Source organism: Chlorocebus sabaeus, chromosome 6, assembly GCF_047675955.1.
Source record: "Chlorocebus sabaeus isolate Y175 chromosome 6, mChlSab1.0.hap1, whole genome shotgun sequence".
NCBI lineage: Eukaryota > Metazoa > Chordata > Mammalia > Primates > Cercopithecidae > Chlorocebus > Chlorocebus sabaeus.
Genome location: NC_132909.1, coordinates 44,223,681 through 44,243,709, shown reverse-complemented (window position 1 = coordinate 44,243,709; position 20,029 = coordinate 44,223,681). Strand labels below are relative to the sequence as shown.

Below are 20,029 nucleotides of genomic sequence, written 5' to 3'. Positions count from 1 at the left end.
GCTTTGCAGGGCCAAGCTCAGCCATCAGCCCGTCTGCTTCCCTCAATCTCATTAGAAGGTTGGCCAGTTGCCATGGCAATTGCTTCTGGGCCTGACCAAGGCTGGCCCCGTCTGCAGAGCGAGCTCCAGGGAGGGCCAGCGGGTTGGGGTGTCTCTGTGTCCTGTGCAGGGTTCCCGGGAGACTGGGTGCTGCCCGAACATCTCTCCACGTCCTGGAGAAGTAGCCACAGCCGTATTACACTGGGGCCACCCCAGGGCCACCCGGCCCCCATTCCCCCACCTCACGGCCCCTGCTCCATCCAGCCCTGTGGATGCCGCCTGGACGGGGCAGGGGATGTAGACTCAGCAGGATCATGGACGTGGGCACAGACAGAGGCAGAGGTGGGCGTTCTCCAGGGCGAGGGTCCTGTCAGCAAGGGGTGAGGGTCAGCGGAGGCCCGAGAAGCCACCTTTACACAGGGCTCTGTAGAGGGGTCAGCGGAGGCCCGAGAAGCCACCTTTACACAGGGCTCTGTAGAGGGGTCAGCGGAGGCCTGAGAAGCCACCTTTACACAGGGCTCTGTAGAGGGGTCAGCGGAGGCCTGAGAAGCCACCTTTACACAGGGCTCTGTAGAGGGGTCAGCGGAGGCCCGAGAAGCCACCTTTACACAGGGCTCTGTAGAGGGGTCAGCGGAGGCCTGAGAAGCCACCTTTACACAGGGCTCTGTAGAGGGGTCAGCGGAGGCCTGAGAAGCCACCTTTACACAGGGCTCTGTAGAGGGGTCAGGTGCGGAGGTAGGACTTTGTGTGAGGGAGTCCTGGTGCAGGCTGTATCAGGAGCAGGGGTCCCTGCGGTCAGCTTGTAGCATCAGAGCTGGGCCCACATCTGCCTCCCACGTGCCTCCATTGATGCTGGCGAGTTCTCATCTGAGATCGGGTGGCTTCAGTAACACTTGTCCCAGGAGGGGCCATGTGACTTCAGTCATGCTGGTCATGCAGGGGTTAAGTTCCAGGTGTGTGGGGCCTCAGTTTTCCCATCTGGAGAGTGGCATGTACTGGTACCCCCTCAAAAGCCCTGTAGAGGGGTGAATCATGTCCCACAAAAAGGTAGTCCACACCCTCACTCCTGGAACCTGGGAAGGTGGCCTTACAGTTGACTCTTGGATCAGTGGTTTTGAGCCACACATATCTACTCATACGTGGATTCTCTCCTGCCTCTGCCATGTGTGAGACAGCAAGACCAAGCTGCCGCCCTCCTCCTGCTGCTGCTGTTCCTCCTCCCCCTTTTCCTCCTCTTCCTCCTCAACCAGCTCTACATGAAGGACAGTGAGGAGTGAGGACGAAGACCTTTGGGATAATCCCCTTCCACTTGACAAATAGCAAACATTTTCTCTTCCTTAATGATTTTCTTAGTATCATTTTCTTTAGCTTTATTGTAATACAGTAAGTAATATATAGAACATACCAAATCTGTGTTAATTGACCATATTATCAGTGAAGCTTCCAGTCAACAGCAAGCTATTAGTTAAGTGTTGGAGGAGTCAGAAGTTATACTGGCGTGGGGCACGGTGGCTCATGCCTCTAATCTCAGCACTTTGGGAAGCTGAGGTGGGAGGACTGCTTGAAGCCAGGAGTTGGAGACCAGCTGGTCAACATAGTGAGACTCCATCTCTACAAAAAATTAAAAATTAGCCAGGCATGGTGGTTCGTGCCTGTGGCTTCAGATACTCAGGAGGCCAAAGCGGGAGGATCACCTGATCCTGGGAGGCCAAGGCCGCGGTGAGGTGTGACTGTGCCACTGCCCTCCAGCCTGGGCGACAGAGTGAGAGCCTGTCTCAAAAGAAATAAATGAAGAAATAAATAGAAGTAAAAAGTATAAAAAGAAAAAAAATTATACTTGGATTTTTGACTGCATGAGGGTGGGCTCCCCAATCCCCTGTCGGGGGCCAGGGAGGGAGGCGCTGTCTGTGCCAAGCAGTCCTCAGTTTCCCCCCCTCCCCACCTCTAGGCTTCAAGGTCTAGTCTCCACTCTCCCTGACCACTAAGCTCCAGCTCACATGCTTCTTCCCGGAGCCACCAGTCGCTACCTCTGGGCCTTTGCACTGGCGCTGCCTGCACCAGTTGTCTCAGGGTCAACTGTAGTTGGAAATAGGGTCTCCAGATGAGACTGTCCTGGATTAGGGTGGGCCTTTCTCTTTAATTATAAGAGAAAGGAGAGCTGAGCCAGGCCCAGTGGCTCACTCCTGTAATCCCAGCACTGTGGGAGGCTAAGGCAGGCGGATCACCTGAGGTCAGGGGTTTGAGACTAGCCTGGCCAACATGGCAAAACCCCGTCTCTACTAAAACTACAAAAATTGGCCGGGTGTGGTAGTGTGCCTGCAATTCCAGCTACTCAGGAGCCTGCGGCAGGAGAATCGCTTGAACCCAGGAGGCGGAGGTTGCAGTGAGCCGAGATCGCGCCATTGCACTCCAGCCTGGGCAACAAGAGCGAAACTCCATCTCAAAACAACAACAACAAAGCCAGAGTCTGGTGCGATTGTGACTTGGGGGGGCTGCTTCTTGAGCAGGGGTGTTGGAGATGCCCCTCTAAGTTAAAGCAGGGGCTGTCAGGCCCTGCATGGGGGTCAGCGGGGAAAGGACAAGCTCGGGGCACTTTGGGGCTTGGGCGGCTGGAGGGAGTGAGGCTGGGGAAGCCGGAGGCAAAGTGTGGTTAGCGGGGCACCCACCCATCCTCAGCAGGGCCCTCCAAATCGCCAGTGGGGTCTACTATCACAGCTGGGGAGCTGGGACCAGATACCCATCTATCTGGCCCACAGGCCATGAATGAGGGGTGCCCTGGGAGCTGCAGCTTTCCCGACTCCTGTGAGATGCCTTCTCCAGGCCTCAGCTGTTTCACCTGTGGCCCCGCTTGTTGATAGCCGTGGGGATGGTGTGGAGACGGGACACCTGAGTCCCAGGTCAGCCCCGAGCCTCTGTGTAGGGCAGGCTGGAGCTGCTGTGGCATCCTAGCCGCTGGTTCCAAGTGAGGGTTACACCTTGAGGTGGCTTGTGTTGCCTGGGCCAGCTGTGGAAGGGGGTGGCCAAGCTGCCGCCTGAGGCCTCCTGGGTTCTAATCTTAAATGCTTGTACAGCCTCCAGACAGGCCTGTCACCTGGCTTGTGAAGTCAGCTGTGGAGGGAGCGCAGCAGCGTTCATTCATTCATTCACCCCCTCACATCTTTGTTTACTTGTGGATTCCGCTGGCAGGTGCTGCTGAGCAGCAGGCCCTGGGCTGGCTGCTGGGTTCATGGAGCTCATCCTCAGGGTCTCAGTGGTTTGGGGAGCACAGCGGGAGGGGGAGTGCAGGGGATTGCGGTGTGGCAGTGAGAAAAGCTGTGATGTTGCCTGCAGTGCCGTGACATCTGGCAGTTCTTCCATCTGAGGCCAGAGGTCCGTGGGGGCAGAGCCCAGGCTGGCGTCCCACCACCCTAGGACCCCAGAGAAAGGAGGACCCTGCTCCCAGGGGTTCCAGCTAGGCCGGGGAGGACAGTCAGCTCCTGCAGACTCAGGAGTCCCTGTGCCCACCCTCTGGCTAGAAAATTCACTGGAGGGACTCCCCAGAAGCCGTTTTGTTCATGCTTACGGTTTATTGCAGCGAAAGGACACATTAAAATTACCCAAGGGAGGCTGGGTGTGGTGGCTAACACCTGTAATCCCAGCATTTTGGGAGGCTGAGGTGGGCGAATTTCTTGGGGTCAGGGGTTCGAGACCAGCCTGGCCAACGTGGTGAAACTCCATCTCTACTAAAAATACAAAAATTAGCTGGGTGTGGTGTTGCACATCTGTAATCCCAGCTCCTTAGGAAGCTGAGGTGAGAGAATTGCTTGAACCCTGGAAGCAGAGGTTGCAGTGAGCCGAGATAGCACCACTGCACTCCAGCCTGGATGACAGAGCTAGACTCCATCTAAAAAAAAAAAAAAAAAAAAAAAAATTCATCCAAGGGAAGAGGCAGATGTGAACAGTGCACAATTCTCCCAGCATGGAGCACTGCCAGCTGCAGAAGCTCCCCTGGCCTGCATGTCCAGGGTCTGTACTGGGGGCTGGTCCTATAGACGTGGCTGAGCACCCTCATGGCCAACCTGTCTCTAGTCCCTCCAGATGTCAAGCTGATGTGCCCAAACCCCCACCCTAAAACCACAGTATGAACACACTCTGCCATAGCCCGAGGCCTCAGGCACCCAATGACACTCTTATCAGGCATGATATTCTCCTGCAGGTCACCTACCAGGAGCTGGGGACAAAGGCCAGACCTCTCGTTGGGCCAGGTTAACCCTTTACTCTACAACTCATGCAAAACCAAGAATGAGCATGGGCTTCCCCAAAAGAAGAGCAGAGACCAGGCGTGATGGCTCACTCCTGTAATCCCAATACTTTGGGAGGCCGAGGCGGGTGGATCACTTGAGGTCAGGAGTTCAAGACCAGCCTGAGCAACATGGTGAAAAACCCCATCTCTATTAGGAAAAAAAAAAAAAAAAATTAGCCAGGCATGGTGACTTGTGCCTGTAATCCCAGCTACTTGGGAGGCTGAGGCAGGAGAATCACTTGAGCCTGGGAGGTGGAGATTGTAGTGAGCCAAGTTGACACCACTGCACTCCAGCCTGGGCAACAGAGTGAAAACTATATCTCAAAAAACAAAAACAAACAGCGTCAACAAAAAAAAGAAGAGCACAGTCCCTGCTCAGTGTCCACTCCTGGCCTGGGGGCTATGCTCCGAAGTCTGAGTGCCTACAGCAAAGTGGGCAGGAGCTGGATATTGTGGGCAAGGTTTGGACAGAGATGGGGCTTGGGAACCATGAGAGTTCTGTGTGTCCCCAGTCCTGTAGATTGTCCCTGCATCCCAGGTTTCCTGTGGCCCGGGGACATAGTGCAAATAAAGCTGCTCCAGGGAGTTCTTGTCCCTGATGTCTGGCCTCCTGGGAGCTGGCGGCTCAGCCCGTGTAGAAAACGCATGTGGCATGAGTACCTGCTGTGTCACACATCGTGTGTCCCTCTCACACCCGCCTGTAGCACTCACTCTAGGTGGGGAACACAGGTACAGGAGGGGTCACGCCTCTGGGGCCATGCAGTCAGTGAGAGGTGAACGTAGCACAGGTTTCTGTCATGCTACTTGGACACAGAAGAGGGTGGAGAAGGTCACGGGAGGCCACAGGCGACCTATGCCCAGGTAGGCGTGGGGTGGGAGCTGAGGGACCCCTACCCTGCACCCCATCCCCTTGCTGCAGCCCGGAGCTGGCTTCTTTCATCTGGTGTGACTGCTGGGAAGGACACTTTGGGTGTTCGTCATGTATGTGTCCGGCCACCGGCCACCAAGGGTTCCCAGCACAGACCTTGGGCCGGACCCCCAGACCCTTGAGAGCCACCCAGTAACACACAAGGTTAATCTTACCATCGGCTCCACTGCAGCTCACAGGAAACAGCTGTTTACCTGGGCGAGGTGCTCAGCCGGGCAGGCAGCCAGTTCCTGGGCTTTACTTCCGCCTCCGATGTCCAGGGCCCCCCAGGAAGTTGGGGCGGTGGGGCGGCCAGCTCTCCACACACTGCCAGGAGCTGTTTGTAAGGAACGAGTCGGCCTTGTTGTGTACACAGTATCCACCCTAGCAACCGCCCCTGCTGGGCCAGAGTGGACAACCACCCCTCCCTCCTGCCTACCCAGCCCCCGCCTCTCCTCACGGTGGCTGCCTCCCCTGGTTGCATGGCAGGCATCATGGACCAGCATCCCCAAGGGCCTCGGGTCGTGCCACCTGGGTCAGGGGCCTCTGTTACTGGCAAATCAGCGTCAGCCACATGAGGGGGAGGAGGCCAGATTCCAGCCCTGCTCAGAGTCAGCGTGACCAGTCAGGGAGCTCCTGGCCCCTGGTTCTGTGCCCCGATGCAATCAGGGAGTGGGAAGCAGGGATGCAGCTGAGATGAAGGCACTCAGCTGGGCCCAGTCCCCAAGAGCCTGGGAGGTACCATGAGGAAGGAACATGGAGCTCAGGACCCCCTAGAACTCAAGCTGGGTCTGGGGGACTGACTTGGCTGCCCTGGCCCTGTGCGGGCTGCCATCAGGATCACAAGTCTCACCCTTTGAAGGCCATCACCACACTTCTGAGACAGCTCCCTCTGATTGAGGCCAGTGGAAAGCCGCCTGGTCTGCCAAGTCACAGCCTCTGGCCGTGATAAGAAATAGCTCCCCTGGGCTGGTGAGGGGCCTTCTTGGCAGGCTGCAGGCCCGCCAGTGCCTCTCTTGCGCATTCATTGACTGGCCGAGTCAGCAGCAAGGCAGCCAGCTCCCCAGGTTCGCAGCCACGGGTTTCCGCACAGTGCATTGCCCTGCCTGGGGAGCCGTCCCGGCACCTCGGGTTTCTGATTCTGCCATTTTTGGTGGAGGGACACCTGGTTTCCTTAAGCATCTGGGTCATGAGGTCCTGCAAACTTCTGCACTTATGCTGTCAATCCCACCACTTGGGTCTTTTTGTGCCTTTGAGGCTGGCACTCCGGGGTGAGCCTGGGAGGTGACGCCTCCTGCAGCTGCTGGCTTCTCTCTCGCAGCTCCAGCTCCAGAAATCCCAGTACCTGCAACTGGGCCCCAGCCGCGGCCAGTACTACGGCGGGTCCCTGCCCAACGTGAACCAGATTGGGAGTGGTACCATGGACCTGCCCTTCCAGGTGAGTGCCCCACCCCCTGGCCCTGCCCCCATGGTGGGGAGCTTCCCCCAGCCTCCCACCGGGGGCCAGACATTCAGGACAGCTGGGGTCACCAGACAGTTGCCGGAGCCCACCCAACCCCTGCCTTATCCTTGTCTGCCCTGGGAACCGGAGGAAGCAGAGTGGCCCCGCCAGGGTGCACCAGGATCCCCCCCAACCCATTCCCCATCAGCAGACCCCGAGGCGAGCCCTCCATCTGGCTTCCAGCATTTCGGCAGCCGCTACACCTGTTGGCCGGCTGTGCGGCAGCGGGAACCGCTCGGGGCCGCTGGGGCTTGGCTCTGTCCTGCCTCACTAATCCACAAGCCCAGCAATTCTCAGAAGGAGGCCCGGCGGCCTGACCCCACTTGTCTGCAAACGTTTCTTGGCAGAGGCCCACACAGCGCGGCTCCCGCAGGCCGCACAGCCGCCGTGCACAGCCTTATCGTAAACAGGAGATAAGGCCCACAGCGGCCCTCTTCCCTGTCCCTGGTCTGCAGGTGGAAATGGGGATGGGGTGGGGCCAAGGGAGCTGGCCTGTGAATCAGGGCCACCCCCAGGATGGTGTATGGGCTCTGCATGGACAGGTCCCCCTGGGGGTCACACCTACTCTGTGGCTGAGAAAACCGGCTCGGACACAGTCATGGCCACTGACAGGCCAGATGGAGCCGGGGCCCCTCCCGAGTCACCCACCAGCTCCAACCCCACCTGCACCGATGCTGGACAGGGCAGGGATCCTTGGACTGGCCCCACGGTGCACTTCCCCTGGCACACTGAGTGCGGGCCATCACTGATGCTGGGCCTGTTCATTGTCACAGCCTTTCCTGGCTGGGTTTTCTCCCCTCTTGCCCGTCTCTCCCCTTCCTGTTTCTCCTGTCCCCTCTTCCCTAGAAGACAGTCTCTCTCTGGGGACCTCCCAAGCTCAGCCTGAGTGGGGCCAAGGGGCACAGGACCCTGTTGGGTGTTTGTCGCCCGAGGCCCACAGCCTGGGGGGGTCCCACGCATCCCGCCTTCTGGGCCAGGCAAGGCAGCAGCGTCTCAAAGTCTCGGTTCTTTGCATTTTCAGCCCAGCGGATTTCTGGGGGAGGCCCTGGCAGCGGCTCCTGTCTCTCTGGTAAATGAGCCCCCAGGCTGAGGCCGCGGCGTCCCCGGCGCCAGCCTGCAAGACCCCGACCCGTGTGCGGGCGCTGGGGATCCCTGAGCTCCCCAAGCGGCCGCCCCCGCGGCTCCCAGGGAGGTGGAGGTGTCCCGTCTGCCAAATGGAAACGGATCCACTCCGCACCCCCATCTCGGGAAGTGCGTATGGTCGCGTCGAGAGGCCCTGGGGACTCTTGGGGTCCATCTGGGGCAGATGCCACAGCCGCGTATCCCCATCTGGGGTCCAGCAGAGCAGAATCCAAGCATGTGCCCCAAAGCTGCATGGTCTGTCCCTGTATACATACACAAATACAAACACAAACACACACACAGACGTGTGCACGCATTTCCCAAACCAGGCCAGCAGGCGGGACGTGGCGAGCCAGGGCGTGGCCAGCCCCCACTTCATTATGCCTCTGACTCTGCTTCAGCTGCCTCAGTTTCCCCTCTGGGCTTCAAGGCATCTCTGGAAGGAGATGAATGGCCCCTGTCCTCGGGAGCCTGTGCGCTGGACAGCATAGTTCCCACCCTCATCGTCACAGGCCCACGTCTCCCATGCGCATAGCCTTTAGGGGGCAAGAGCCACAGAAAGACCCAAACCAGCAAAGTTCATGCTGGATCAAAGACAAACTTGGGGGTCCCCAGGGCTGGGGACAGCAGTCAGCCCTGAACTCTGGCCGAGACTGGGACAAAGCAGCGATCCCAGCCATGGACAGGCTTCTGGAGGGGAGACTCACTTTAGTATCAGAGTCTCATTTTGCCTGGCTGCCCAGAGAAGGCATAAGGGCTCAGGGGCCAGATGGCCGGACCGGGGGATTGGCTGCATCCAGAGCTGGCAGGACTTGCTGATCTCACCCCGGTCAGATGGCAAGTGGGGAACACAGGGTCAGGGCGGGCTCCTGGCAACCCCAGGGGCATGAGGCCGGGCATGTAGCAGGGCCTGGGGAGGGCCGGCCCCGTGCCAGCCCCAGGTGCTGGGAGAAAGCCCCGTCCAGTCAAGCAGTGGGCCATGGCTCCGGAAAGTGCCTGTACTTGGCTCCGGTGGTGCCTGGAGTGCCTGGAGAAGGCTGCAGGGGAGGGCGTGTGGGGGCCGTGTCTCAATCAAGAGCAGCCCTGGGCTCCACAAGGAAGCCTCCCGGGAACTCGCGCTTGGCCAGGTGGGCCCCGAAACAGTCCTGGGCTGGAAGCCCCTGGGCTGTCTCTTGGCAGGCCCCTCCAGGGATGACGTAGGTGGGGGTAGGAGGCCGGCCAGGCCCGGAGAGAGAGGGTGGAGGCCTGTCTGCACCTGGTGAGGCTGGGGAGGAGGGCTGCCCAGGCCGGCTACACCCCTGGCACCCGGCGGGCGCTGGCCCCGAGCTTGTGCCGCTCTGCCTGGCCTGTGCATGCCAGCTGCACTGCACGCCCCTGCCACCCTGGCTCCCAGGACCCCGGCTCACACCCCCTCCCTGCCCCCCAGTGCTTGGAGAGCTGGGGAGCTGGGGCTGAAGGAAGAAGCCCATCCCAGGCTGTGGAGCGCTGGCCGAGGGTGCTCCGGAGTGGGGGGCCCTATGATCAGACTCTGGGGTCAGCGCTGGGGCCACAGCTGGTAACCATTGTTTGGGTTTCTCTCTCTCTGTTTCCATCTCCTCCCCCAGACCCCCTTCCAGTCCTCGGGCCTGGACACCAGCCGGACCACCCGGCACCATGGGCTGGTGGACAGGGTGTATCGGGAGCGCGGCCGGCTCGGCTCCCCCCACCGCCGGCCCCTGTCAGTGGACAAACACGGACGACAGATATCCTTTTCCCCAGAGGATGAGGGTGGGGGGCCAGGCCCTGTCGGTGCCGGCAGGACCCCAAGTTTACCCAGCAGGTTCTGACAGGGCTGCCTGCTTCCAGCTCTGGGGACAGAATCAGAGCAGCACCAACTGGGAGGCTTGATCTCAGGGCAGCCTGGGGGACTTCCTGGAGGAGGCTGTGCCACAAGCCCTAGAGCCTTTGGCCAGACTTGGGGGCTCAGGGGGCACAGAGAACAGCTCCCAAGGCAGGAGTTGAGGAAGGTGATACCTGACCACAGAGGGCTTAGACACCTGGCGGCGCAGTGGGGTCAGCAAGGCCGTGAGCAGGGAGCCCACAGTCAGAGCTGTGAGCTGATGAGGACTCTCCTGAGTGCTGCATGGAGGGCAGCCCAGCCAAGGCAGTGGGGCTGAGGGGGTCTGTGTGAGATCTGGATGCATCCAAGGGAGGCTCCATCTCTATAAGACAGGAGTAAAATTTGCCTCTGCAACTCGGTCAAGCAGAGATCAGCCAGAGTCCCCCTCCCCCGACAACTCAGCCGCCCCTTGGTGCTCAGCCAGCCAGGCCCCGCAACACCAGAGTGAGCGGCCTCAGGTTGCTCCCGGGATCCCCTGGCTCTCCAGAACAGAGAAGCTTGTTCTCCGGTTCTCATTTCCGTGGGCTGGGGGAGCTCGACCAGCTGGGCCCCAGACCCAGCCCTTGGGCCTCGGGAGCCACCCTGTCAGCCCAGGATGGAGAGTCCAGACCGGGGTCAGCTGAACTCAGACTCCCCAGCGCCCCCACGGGCCCCACTTTCACGGCCCAGAACCCCCTCCCTTGGAAGGGGTGCAGCCCGCACGTGTGCTCACGGAGCAGAGTGCTGAGTGCTAGGTGGACAGGGCCATACCCCTGGGGAGCCCCTGGAACGGGGGCTGCTTGTAGCCAGGCAGGAAAGGCCGCAGGAAACGCCTCCCCCCGCCCCGCCCTACTGGTCCCAGCTGTTTGCAGGCTCCAGGCTGAGCCCAACCAGCCAGTCGGGGGCAGGAAGCCCTGGCTGAGAGTGTGTTGATGGAGGCGGGGTCTCAGCCAGCGGCACTGCCCCCTTAACTCACGCTCACGCTGACAGCTGCCCCTACGGCACTGTGTACCTCTCGCCACCCGCGGACACCAGCTGGAGAAGGTCAGTGGCTGGGGCCCCCCCCGCCCCCTTCTCATTGGAAACAAAACCAAACTGTCATCATGGTTACATGTGGAAAAGCAGGACAGTCACTTAAAAAAATGACCAAACTAAGATGCATCCAGAAGTTTCTAGAAATTAGCCCTCACCCTGAAAGACAGGAGTTCCAGCTTTGGGGGGGGTCTTCTAACATTTCCCTTCCCCCCACTTAGACTTTAAAAAATAACAAAAGTGGGACCAGGCGTGGTGGCTCAGGCCTGTAATCCCAGCACTTTGGGAGGCCGAGGCAGGCGGATCACTTGAGGTCAGGAGTTCAAGCCCAGCCTGGCCAACATGGTGAAACTCCATCTCTAATAAAAATACAAAAATTCGCCAGCGTGGTGGCACATACCTATAATCTCAGCCACTCAGGAGGCTGAGGCAGGATAATCGCTTGAACCCGGGAGGTGGAGGCTGCACTGAGCCGAGATCGAGCCACTGCACTCCAGCCTGGGCGACAGAGTGAGACTCCATCGCAAGAAAAAAAAAAAGTGGGACGATACCACATATTCAGCACTGTAGCTTGCTCTTTCCTACTTAATGCTGTATTCAGAGAAGGTACCCATGTTACTCAACAGCCACTGAAAATGTGATGATACTTTTTTTTTTTTTTGAGATAGAGTCTCGCTCTGTTGCCCAGGCTGGAGTGCAGTGGCGGGATCTCGGCTCACTGTAAGCTCCGCCTCCCGGGTTCACGCCATTCTCCCATCTCAGCCTCCTGAGTAGCTGGGACTACAGGCGCCCACCATCACGCCCGGCTAATTTTGTTTTTGTATTTTTAGTAGAGACGAGGTTTCACCGTGTTAGCCAGGATGGTATCGATCTCCTGATCTCGTGATCCGCCCACCTCGGCCTCCCAAAGTGCTGGGATTACAGGCGTAAGCCACCGCGAAGGGCTGATAAAATTATATTAATACATTTAGGATGGAAGATGAGGAAAATACAGGCCAGGCACGGTGGCTCCCATGTGCCTGTAATCCCAGCACTTTTGGAGACCAACGGAGGCAATCACTTGCGCCCACAAGTTCAAGACCAGCCTGATCCCGTCTCTATGAAAAATGAGAGAATTAGCCAGATGTGTGTATGCCTGTATTCCCAGCTACTTGGGAGGCTGAGGTGGGAGAATTGCTTGAGCTCAGGAGGTCAAGGCTGCAGTGAGCTGTGATCATGCCACTGCAGTCCAGCCTGGGCCACAGAGCGAGACCCTGTCTCAAAGGCCTAAAATAACAATAATATAGTTAATATAAAAACATACAATAATATAGATTATGGTTGCACAACATGAATTTACTTAATGTCACAGAACTGTACACTCAAAAACAGTTAAAACTATACATATATACACACATATACATACGTACACAAACGTGTGTGTGTGTGTATATATATATAATTTTTTTTGAGACATGGTCACACTCTATTACTGAGGCTGGAGTGCAATGACGTGATCACAGCTGAGTGCATCCTTGACTTCCCAGGCTCAATCGTCCCACTGCTGCTTCTAGCTAATTTTTTTTTTTTTTTTTTTTTGCAGAGACAAGGTCGCGCCACATTACCCAGGCTGGTCTCAAACTCGTGGGCCCAAGTGATCCACCCGCCTCGGCCTCCCAAAGTGCTGGGATTACAGGACATGAGCCACTGTGCCTGGCTGTTATATATATTTTACTACAATAGAAAAAATATGTAGCCAGGCACAGTGGCTCATGCCTATAATCCCAGCACTTTGGGAGGCTGAGGCGGATGGATCACTAGAGCTCGGAAGGTTGAGGCTGCAGTGAGCCATGATGGTGCCACTGTCCTCCAGCCTGGGGGGCAAAGTGAGACCCTGTCTCAAAAAAAAAAAAAAAAACCATATACATACATACACACGCGCACACACCACACATATACACACACACATACGCAGGTTAAGTAACAGAAGAAAAGTAAGCAAGCTGTTCAAAATATGTATGTCTATATATACAATATATAATATTAAATTCTCACCAAGCCCGTATCGTAAGTCAGGCCCTGTTCCCACCATCACATTCATTAACTTCTGTAAAACGAATGGAGCTTTATGGAATGGGCACTGTGTTCATCTCCATCTTAGACATGAGGAACTTGAGCACAGAGAGGTCAGAACACTTGCTCAGAGACACACAGCTGCTGGTGGCTGTACCCACATTTTGCTGGGCAGCCAAAGAGGCTTTCTGGGGACCCACTCTTGAGGCACCTGCAGCCAGGAGCAGATTGGGTTGCCTTGTGCCTTCTCCCCATCAGTTCCCAGAGGGAAATGGGGTCCCTGGAGGCGGAGGGAAAAGCATCTCCTGGGCTGGTTGAAGGAAGACCTCCTGCCTCAGGTTGGCTTCCCAATCACGGGGGCCTCTAAGTGGCTTCATTCCTTCTGGGGCCTTCTCCAAGCCTCTTACACCTGTCACACTGTGTGTGTGTGACACTGAGCATCCCAGAGGGCAGTCACCCGATTGTGTTTGTCACCAAGAGGGGACCTGGTAACAGGTCTCCAGCCCAGCCTCATACCCCAAGGCTGGGCACCTGTGGGGCTCCTTCTTTGGGAGGTTTCAGCAGGAGGGCACCATTCTTTCCTCAAAGCCAAGAAGCCTTGCTTTATTGTCCAGGCTGGTCTTGAACTCCTGGGCTCAAGTGATCCTCTCACCTCCGCCTCCTGAGTCGCTGGGACCACAGGCGTGCGCCACCTCGTCCGACTCCTTTTTGTTTTTCATGGGCTTTGCAGATGAACACCACAGTCACTCTGGTGCCTCTTTTTAGAATGAGGTCCTGAGAGCTTTGCTTAGGTGCAGCAGCTCGCAAAAATGACCCACAGCTGCCACCCTGTTCATCCAGCATGTCCCGGCTGGGATCAGGACTGTCGCATTGTCTGCCTTGGGCTCAGGCTCATTGTCTCTTCCTCCCTCCCTACCAGGACCAATTCTGACTCCGCCCTGCACCAGAGCACAATGACGCCCACGCAGCCAGAATCCTTTACCAGTGGGTCCCAGGATGTGCACCAGAAAAGAGGTATGGACAGGGGACTCGGGTGTCTCTGCTGGGGTGAGGCAAGTCCAGCAGGAAACCCCTGTTCTCCAGGAGGTCACAAGCTTGTGGGCAGATGGCCCTTCAAAGGAAGACTCAGACCATGCTGAGGGATCAGGGGAGGGGATCGGAAACTTTCAGAGGTGGTGCTACCTAAGTTGGGTTTTGAAGAGTGCATAGGAGTTTTCTAGGCAGAGAAAACAACCCTGCAGGCGAACGTTGGCTCCCATTCCTGGATTGAGGGTGTGGCCATGAAGTCTGGGTGCTGCACAGGTACTTCTTTCAGATGTAGCAGCAGCAAGCCCATGCAAAAGGAGCATTTGTCTGCTCACGATAGAGCAGGCCAGGGGTCGACCTTCAGCCGCAGGTTCAGCTCCTTCCATGGCTTCCAGCTGGACTGTTTCCTGGCTCTGCTGCTGAGAACTCTCCTCACCTGCAGCCCCTGGGCCCGTCCTAGCTATAGCGAGTGAGAAAGAGGCCATCTCTTCCCAACTCTTGGCCAGAGTGTCGCCTCCAGCCGAGCCATGCACACCCCTGTGGCGGGGGCAGATCTGTACCCAGGTCCTTGGCTTCGATTTGAAGCCAAGCGTGGAGGCGGCACCCTGGGAACGTTCAAGGAGGGCATATGCTGTCTTAAAAACTGGGGCGGTGCCATCAGAGGAGGGAGCGTGGAGGCTGTGAGGCCAGCCCCAGGGAACCTGCTGCGGCCCAAGGCGCTGAAGCCAGGGAGTTGCACATGCTTAGGGCTCACATACCTATGCTTGTATCGCTGTGATTCACTGAGTGGGTGGTTAACACGCAAGGGAGATTCTGCTGATAGGAGGAGGAGGAGGAGGAGGACTGTTGGCCAGAACCTCACTCTGGGGTTCCGGCTCAGCGTGCGGCAGAGACGGGAGGGAGAAGAGAATGTCTCCATAATGAAAATGAGGCTTCTGGAACACCCGGGGTACTGAGGACGGAATAGTGCCTGGGGCTTCCCTGCTGTTCCTAATGAGCAGGCTGTTCTAAGGCTGCTGCCTGTCCTACTAGGTCCCCGCAAACACAGGACATCCGAGGGGTGGGCACCAGGATGTCACCATCCCCTGGGACACTGTAACCCGGGAAAGGAGCTGTGACGTGGGACCCCTGGTGGCCTTGGAGTGGGGGCTTGGCGGGGACACATCGTCTATCCCCACTCTCCCAGGAGGGCCTGAGATGGTGACAGGGCTGGGGTTGGCTTGGCTGCCTCCTCGCAGCCTGGCTTTCAACAAGGAAGGGTTGGTCTATCTGGCTGTGCTCATCATTGGTCTCCCAGTTACAAGTAAAAAAAATGAAATGTGCAACAGGCATAAAGAAAATGGGGAAATGGGCTGGGTGTGGTGGCTCACACCTGTAATCCCAGCACTTTGGGAGGCCGAGGCGGGTGGATCACGAGGTCAGGAGATCGAGACCATCCTGGCTAACATGGTGAAACCCCGTCTCTACTAAAAATATAAAAAATTAACCAGGCGTGGTGGCGGGTGCTTGTAGTCCCAGCTACTCTGGAGGTTGAGGCAGAATGGTGTGAACCCGGAAGGTGAAGCTTGCAGTGAGCTGAGATCGCGCCACCGCACTCCAACCTGGGCAACAGAGCGAGACTCCATCTCAAAACAAAACAAACAAAATTAGCTAGGCATGGTGGCACACGCCTTTAATCTGAGGCTGGGGCAGGAGAATCTCTTGAACCCAGTAGGGGCAGGTTGCAGTGAGCCAAGGTGCCACTGCACTCCAGCCTGGGTGGGAGAGCAAGACTGTCTCAAAAAAACAAAAAAAAAAGAAAGAAAAATATACACATAAGCTAGGCAGCTGCTCTTGGGAGAGATTCTTGGCTGTTCTCTGCAGCCTGAGGCCTCTGAGGCCCGTGTTGGTTCAGCGTCCTCTGTGGGAAGCAGAATCCACACATCCTCAGGCTCCAGAGCTGCTGTTTTATATTATTTTATTTTAGAGACAGGGTCTTGCTCTGTCACACAGGCTGGATCGCCATGGCACGATCACAACTCACTGCAGCCTCCACCTCTCAGGCTCAAGCAATCTCTCCACCTCCGCCTCTCTCGTAGCTGGGACTACAGGCGTGCACCACCACACCTGGCCAACTTTCTTTTTTTTTTTTTTTTTTTTTTTGAGACGGAGTCTGGCTCTGTCGCCCAGGCTGGAGTGCAGTGGCCGGATCTCAGCTCACTGCAAGCTCCGCCTCCCGGGTTTACGCCATTCTCCTGCCTCAGCCTCCGGAGTAGCTGGGACTACAGGCGCCCGCCACCTCGCCCGGCTAGTTTTTTGTATTTTTTTAGTAGAGACGGGGTTTCACCGTGTTCGCCAGGATGGTCTCGATCTCCTGACCTCGTGATCCGCCCGTCTCGGCCTCCCAAAGTGCTGGGATTACAGGCTTGAGCCACCGCGCCCGGCCCTGGCCAACTTTCTTATTTTTTGTTGAGATGAGGTCTCACCATGTTGCCCAGGGTGGCCTCAAACTCCTGAGTTCAAGTAATCTGCCTGCATCGGCCTCCCAAAGTACTGTAATTACATGTGTGAGCCACTGTGTGCCCAGCCTTGTTTCTCTTTGTCTGTCTTTTTTTTTTTTTTTTTTTTTTTGAAATAGAGTTTCACTCTGTCACCCAGGCTGGAGTACAATGGCATGATCTCAGCTCACTGCAACCTCTGTCTCCCTGGTTCAAGCGATTCTCCTGCCTCAGCCTCCTGAGTAGCTGGGATTACGAGTCCCCACCACCACGCTCAGCTAATTTTTGTATTTTTAGTAGAGAGGGATTTCGCCAGGTTGGCCAGGCTGGTCTTGAACTCCTGACTCCGGGTGATCTGCCCACCTCAGCCTCCCAAAGTGCTGGGATTACAGGTGTGAGCCACCGCGCCCGATCTCTTTTTTCTTAAGTCACAGATTCTCTGACTTATTTAAAGTTGATTGGCCGGGCACGGTGGCTCATGCCTATAATTGCAGCACTTTGGGAGGCCAAGGTGGGCGCATCATGAGGTCAGGAGATCGAGACGATCCTGGCTAACACGGTGAAACCCCATCTCTACAAAAAATACAAAAAAAAAAAAAAAAAAATAGCCAGGCGTGGGGGTGGGTGCCTGTAGTCCCAGCTACTCGGGAGGCTGAGGCAGAGAATGGCATGAACCCGGGAGATGGAGCGTCCTGTGAGCTGAGATTGCGCCACTGCACTCCAGCCTGGGCGACAGAGTGAGACTCTGTCTCAATCAATCAATCAATCAATCAATAAATGAAGTTGATGTTTGTCATGAAGCCCTTTTTTGTGGTTTTAGTACAGTCCACAGAAGTTCCTGTTAGGACAGTTGCAGTCTTACCGTGGCCGTGACTCTGTGTGTCAGGGACGTGTCCTCCTGGTGCCACTATGCGGCGGCAAAGAAATTTCTTCTCTGATTCTCCTTCTCCCCCTCCCACCTCCCCAGTCTTACTGTTAACAGTCCCAGGAATGGAAGAGACCACATCAGAGGCAGACAAAAACCTTTCCAAGCAAGCATGGGACACCAAGAAGGTAAGAGCCTGTGAGCTTTCAAAAACTTTTTTTCTTCTTTCTCTTCTCAAGCATCACCCTGGCAAAGGTGACAAAATGGCAGGTTGGGGTGGCTTCACCTTCCCGAGATAGGGAACCTCACTCCGATTTTTCCATCTTCAAATTCAGAGAATCTGTGAGATCTGTTGATCACTAACAGCAGGCCTTATCCAACAGGCCGGAACTGCACGAAGAATTACAGCCCAGGCCGGTCGTGGTGGCTCACACCTGTAATCCCAGTACTTTGGGAGGCCGAGGCAGGCGGATTGCCTGAGGTCAGGAGTTCGAGACCAGCCTGGCCAATATGGTGAAACCCTGTCTCTACTAAAAATACAAAAAATTATGGCTAGACGTGGTGGCTCACACCTGTAATCCCAGCACTTTGGGAGGCTGAGGCGGGCGGATCATGAGGTCAGGAGATCGAGACCATCCTAGCTAACACGGTAAAACCCCATCTCTACTAAAAATACAAAAAAATTCGCCGGGCGAGGTGGTGGGCGCCTGTAGTCCCAGCTACTCGGGAGGCTGAGGCAGGAGAATGGCTTGAACCCAGGAGGCGGAGCTTGCAGTGAGCTGAGATGGCGCCACTGGACTCCAGCCTGGGCAACAGAGCGAGATTCTGTCTCAAAAAGAAAAAAGAAAAACTTAGCTGGGTGTGGTAGTGCACGCCTGTAATCCCAGCTACTTGGAAGACTGAGGTGGGAGAATCGCTTGAACCCAGGAGGCAGAGGTTGCACTGAGCCGAGATCGTGCCATTGCACTCCAGCCTGGGTAACAGAGCGAGACTCCGTCTCAAAAAAAAAAAAAAAAAAAAAACCCGTTGCTGGTCAAGTTGCAGTGAAAGGGACAGCAATGCAAATTACTCCTCCCCTGTGGGAAAGTGATGGACCAACCTGTGCCAAAATCCTTTCAAAAGGGTTTGCTCCAGGCTGGGCATGGCTCACACCTGTCATCCCAGCACTTTGGGAGGCCGAGGTGGGAGGATTACTTGAGCTTGGGAGTTCGGGAGCAACCTGGTCAACAAAGTGAGACCCTGCCTCTACAAAAAATGAGCCAGGCGTGGTGATGTGTACCTGTACTCTGAGCTACTCGGGAGGCTGAGGCGGGAGTATCGATTGAGCTCAGGAGATCAAGGCTGCAGTAAGCTATGACTGTACCATTGCACTCCACCCTGGACAATAGAGCAAGACCCCTTCTGTCCGGAAAAAAAAAAAGTATTTGCTCCAGCAATTTCTTATTTTTATTTTTTATTTTTTATTTTTTGAGATGGAGTCTTGCTCTGTCACCCAGGCTGGAGTGCAGTGGCACAATCTCGGCTCACTGCAAGCTCTGCCTCCTGGGTTTACACCATTCTCCTGCCTCAGCCTCCCGAGTAGCTGGGACTACAGGCGCCCACCACCTCGCCCGGCTAGTTTTTTGTATTTTTAATAGAGACAGGGTTTCACCATGTTAGCCAGGATGGTCTCAATCTCCTGACCTCGTGATCCGCCCACCTCGGCCTCCCAAAGTGCTGGGATTACAGGCTTGAGCCACCGCGCCTGGCCTGCTCCAACAATTTCTACTTCGGGAATTCAGTAATTGAGAGCTGAGGAACAAGTAAGGAGCGATGTGTTTAAAGGTATTTTCCAGAGCTTTTGCAATAAACTAGAAACAGCCTGCACATTTCAGGAATGAGGGATTGATTGAGGAAATTGTCTTCAGTCCCTCGAGGAGATGGGATTTTGAAGAAATTTTAAAATCATGAGAGACGCTCCTGATACTATTGTCATGTGGACAGAATAGGATAAGAATATTGGAAAAGGCATAAAACACGCAGAGATGCAGCTGCACAGATACCGGCAGGCAGACCTGACTGAGGGGCGTCTCACAAGGGTTGTGCATCCTCTGTCCTGGTGAGTGTGGGTGGTGCTGTCAGCCCTTTATATCCATCTGTGTATTTCTTTTTCTTTTCTTTTTCTTTTTAAATTTTGTTATATTTATTTTAATTAATTATTTTTATTTATTTATTTTTTGAGAAAGAGTCTTGCTGTGTCACCCAGGCTGGAGTGCAATGGTGTGATCTCAGCTCACTGCAACCTCCGCCTCCCAGGTTCAAGCGATTCTTCTGCCTCACCCTCCTAAGTAGCTGGGCTCACAGGTGTGCACCACCACGCCTGGCTAATTTTTGTATTTTTGGTAGAGACAGGGTTTCACCATGTTGGCCAGACTGGTCTCAAACTCCTGACCTCAAGTGATCCGCCTGTCTCAGCCTCCCAAAGTGCTGGGAGGCTCTTTTTCTTTTTTTAGAAATAGGGTCTCTCTTATACCTAGGCAAGAGTGCAGTGGTACCACCCTCGCTCACTGCAGCCTTGGAGTCCTGGGTTCAAACAGTCCTCTGCCTCAGCTTCCAGAGTAGCTGGGACTGCAGGCGCATGCTACCACGCCTGACAAATTTTTGTATTTTTTGTTTTTTTGAGGCGGGATCTTGCTCTGTTGCCCAGGCTGGAGTGCAGTGGTGGGAACATGGCTCACTGCAGCCTCAACCTCCTGGGCTCCAACGGTCCTCCTGCCTCAGCCTCCTGTGATGCTGGGACTACCGGAGTGTACCACCAAACCTAGCTTTTTTTTTTTTTTTTTAAGATGGAGTTTCACTCTTTCGCCCAGGCTGGAATGCAATGGCACA

General features: G+C 55.9%; 1 protein-coding gene across 7 annotated transcripts in view; it reads left to right on the top strand.

Annotated features, from left to right (window-relative positions):
• The window catches only part of CRTC1 (CREB regulated transcription coactivator 1), a 99,658-nt gene that overhangs the window by 52,557 nt on the left and 27,072 nt on the right, over nt 1-20,029 (top strand). For 4 of the 7 annotated variants that reach the window (XM_007995834.3, XM_007995830.3, XM_073016785.1 and 1 more), the window contains exons 2-7: nt 6,550-6,666; nt 7,751-7,798; nt 9,456-9,593; nt 10,692-10,753; nt 13,713-13,807; nt 17,264-17,349. In XM_007995834.3, coding sequence (XP_007994025.3) covers nt 6,550-6,666; nt 7,751-7,798; nt 9,456-9,593; nt 10,692-10,753; nt 13,713-13,807; nt 17,264-17,349 — 546 coding nt within the window. The remainder of the gene's footprint in view (nt 1-6,549; nt 6,667-7,750; nt 7,799-9,455; nt 9,594-10,691; nt 10,754-13,712; nt 13,808-17,263; nt 17,350-20,029) is intronic. The other 3 variants (XM_007995831.3, XM_073016786.1, XM_007995835.3) reach the window with 1 other exon arrangement.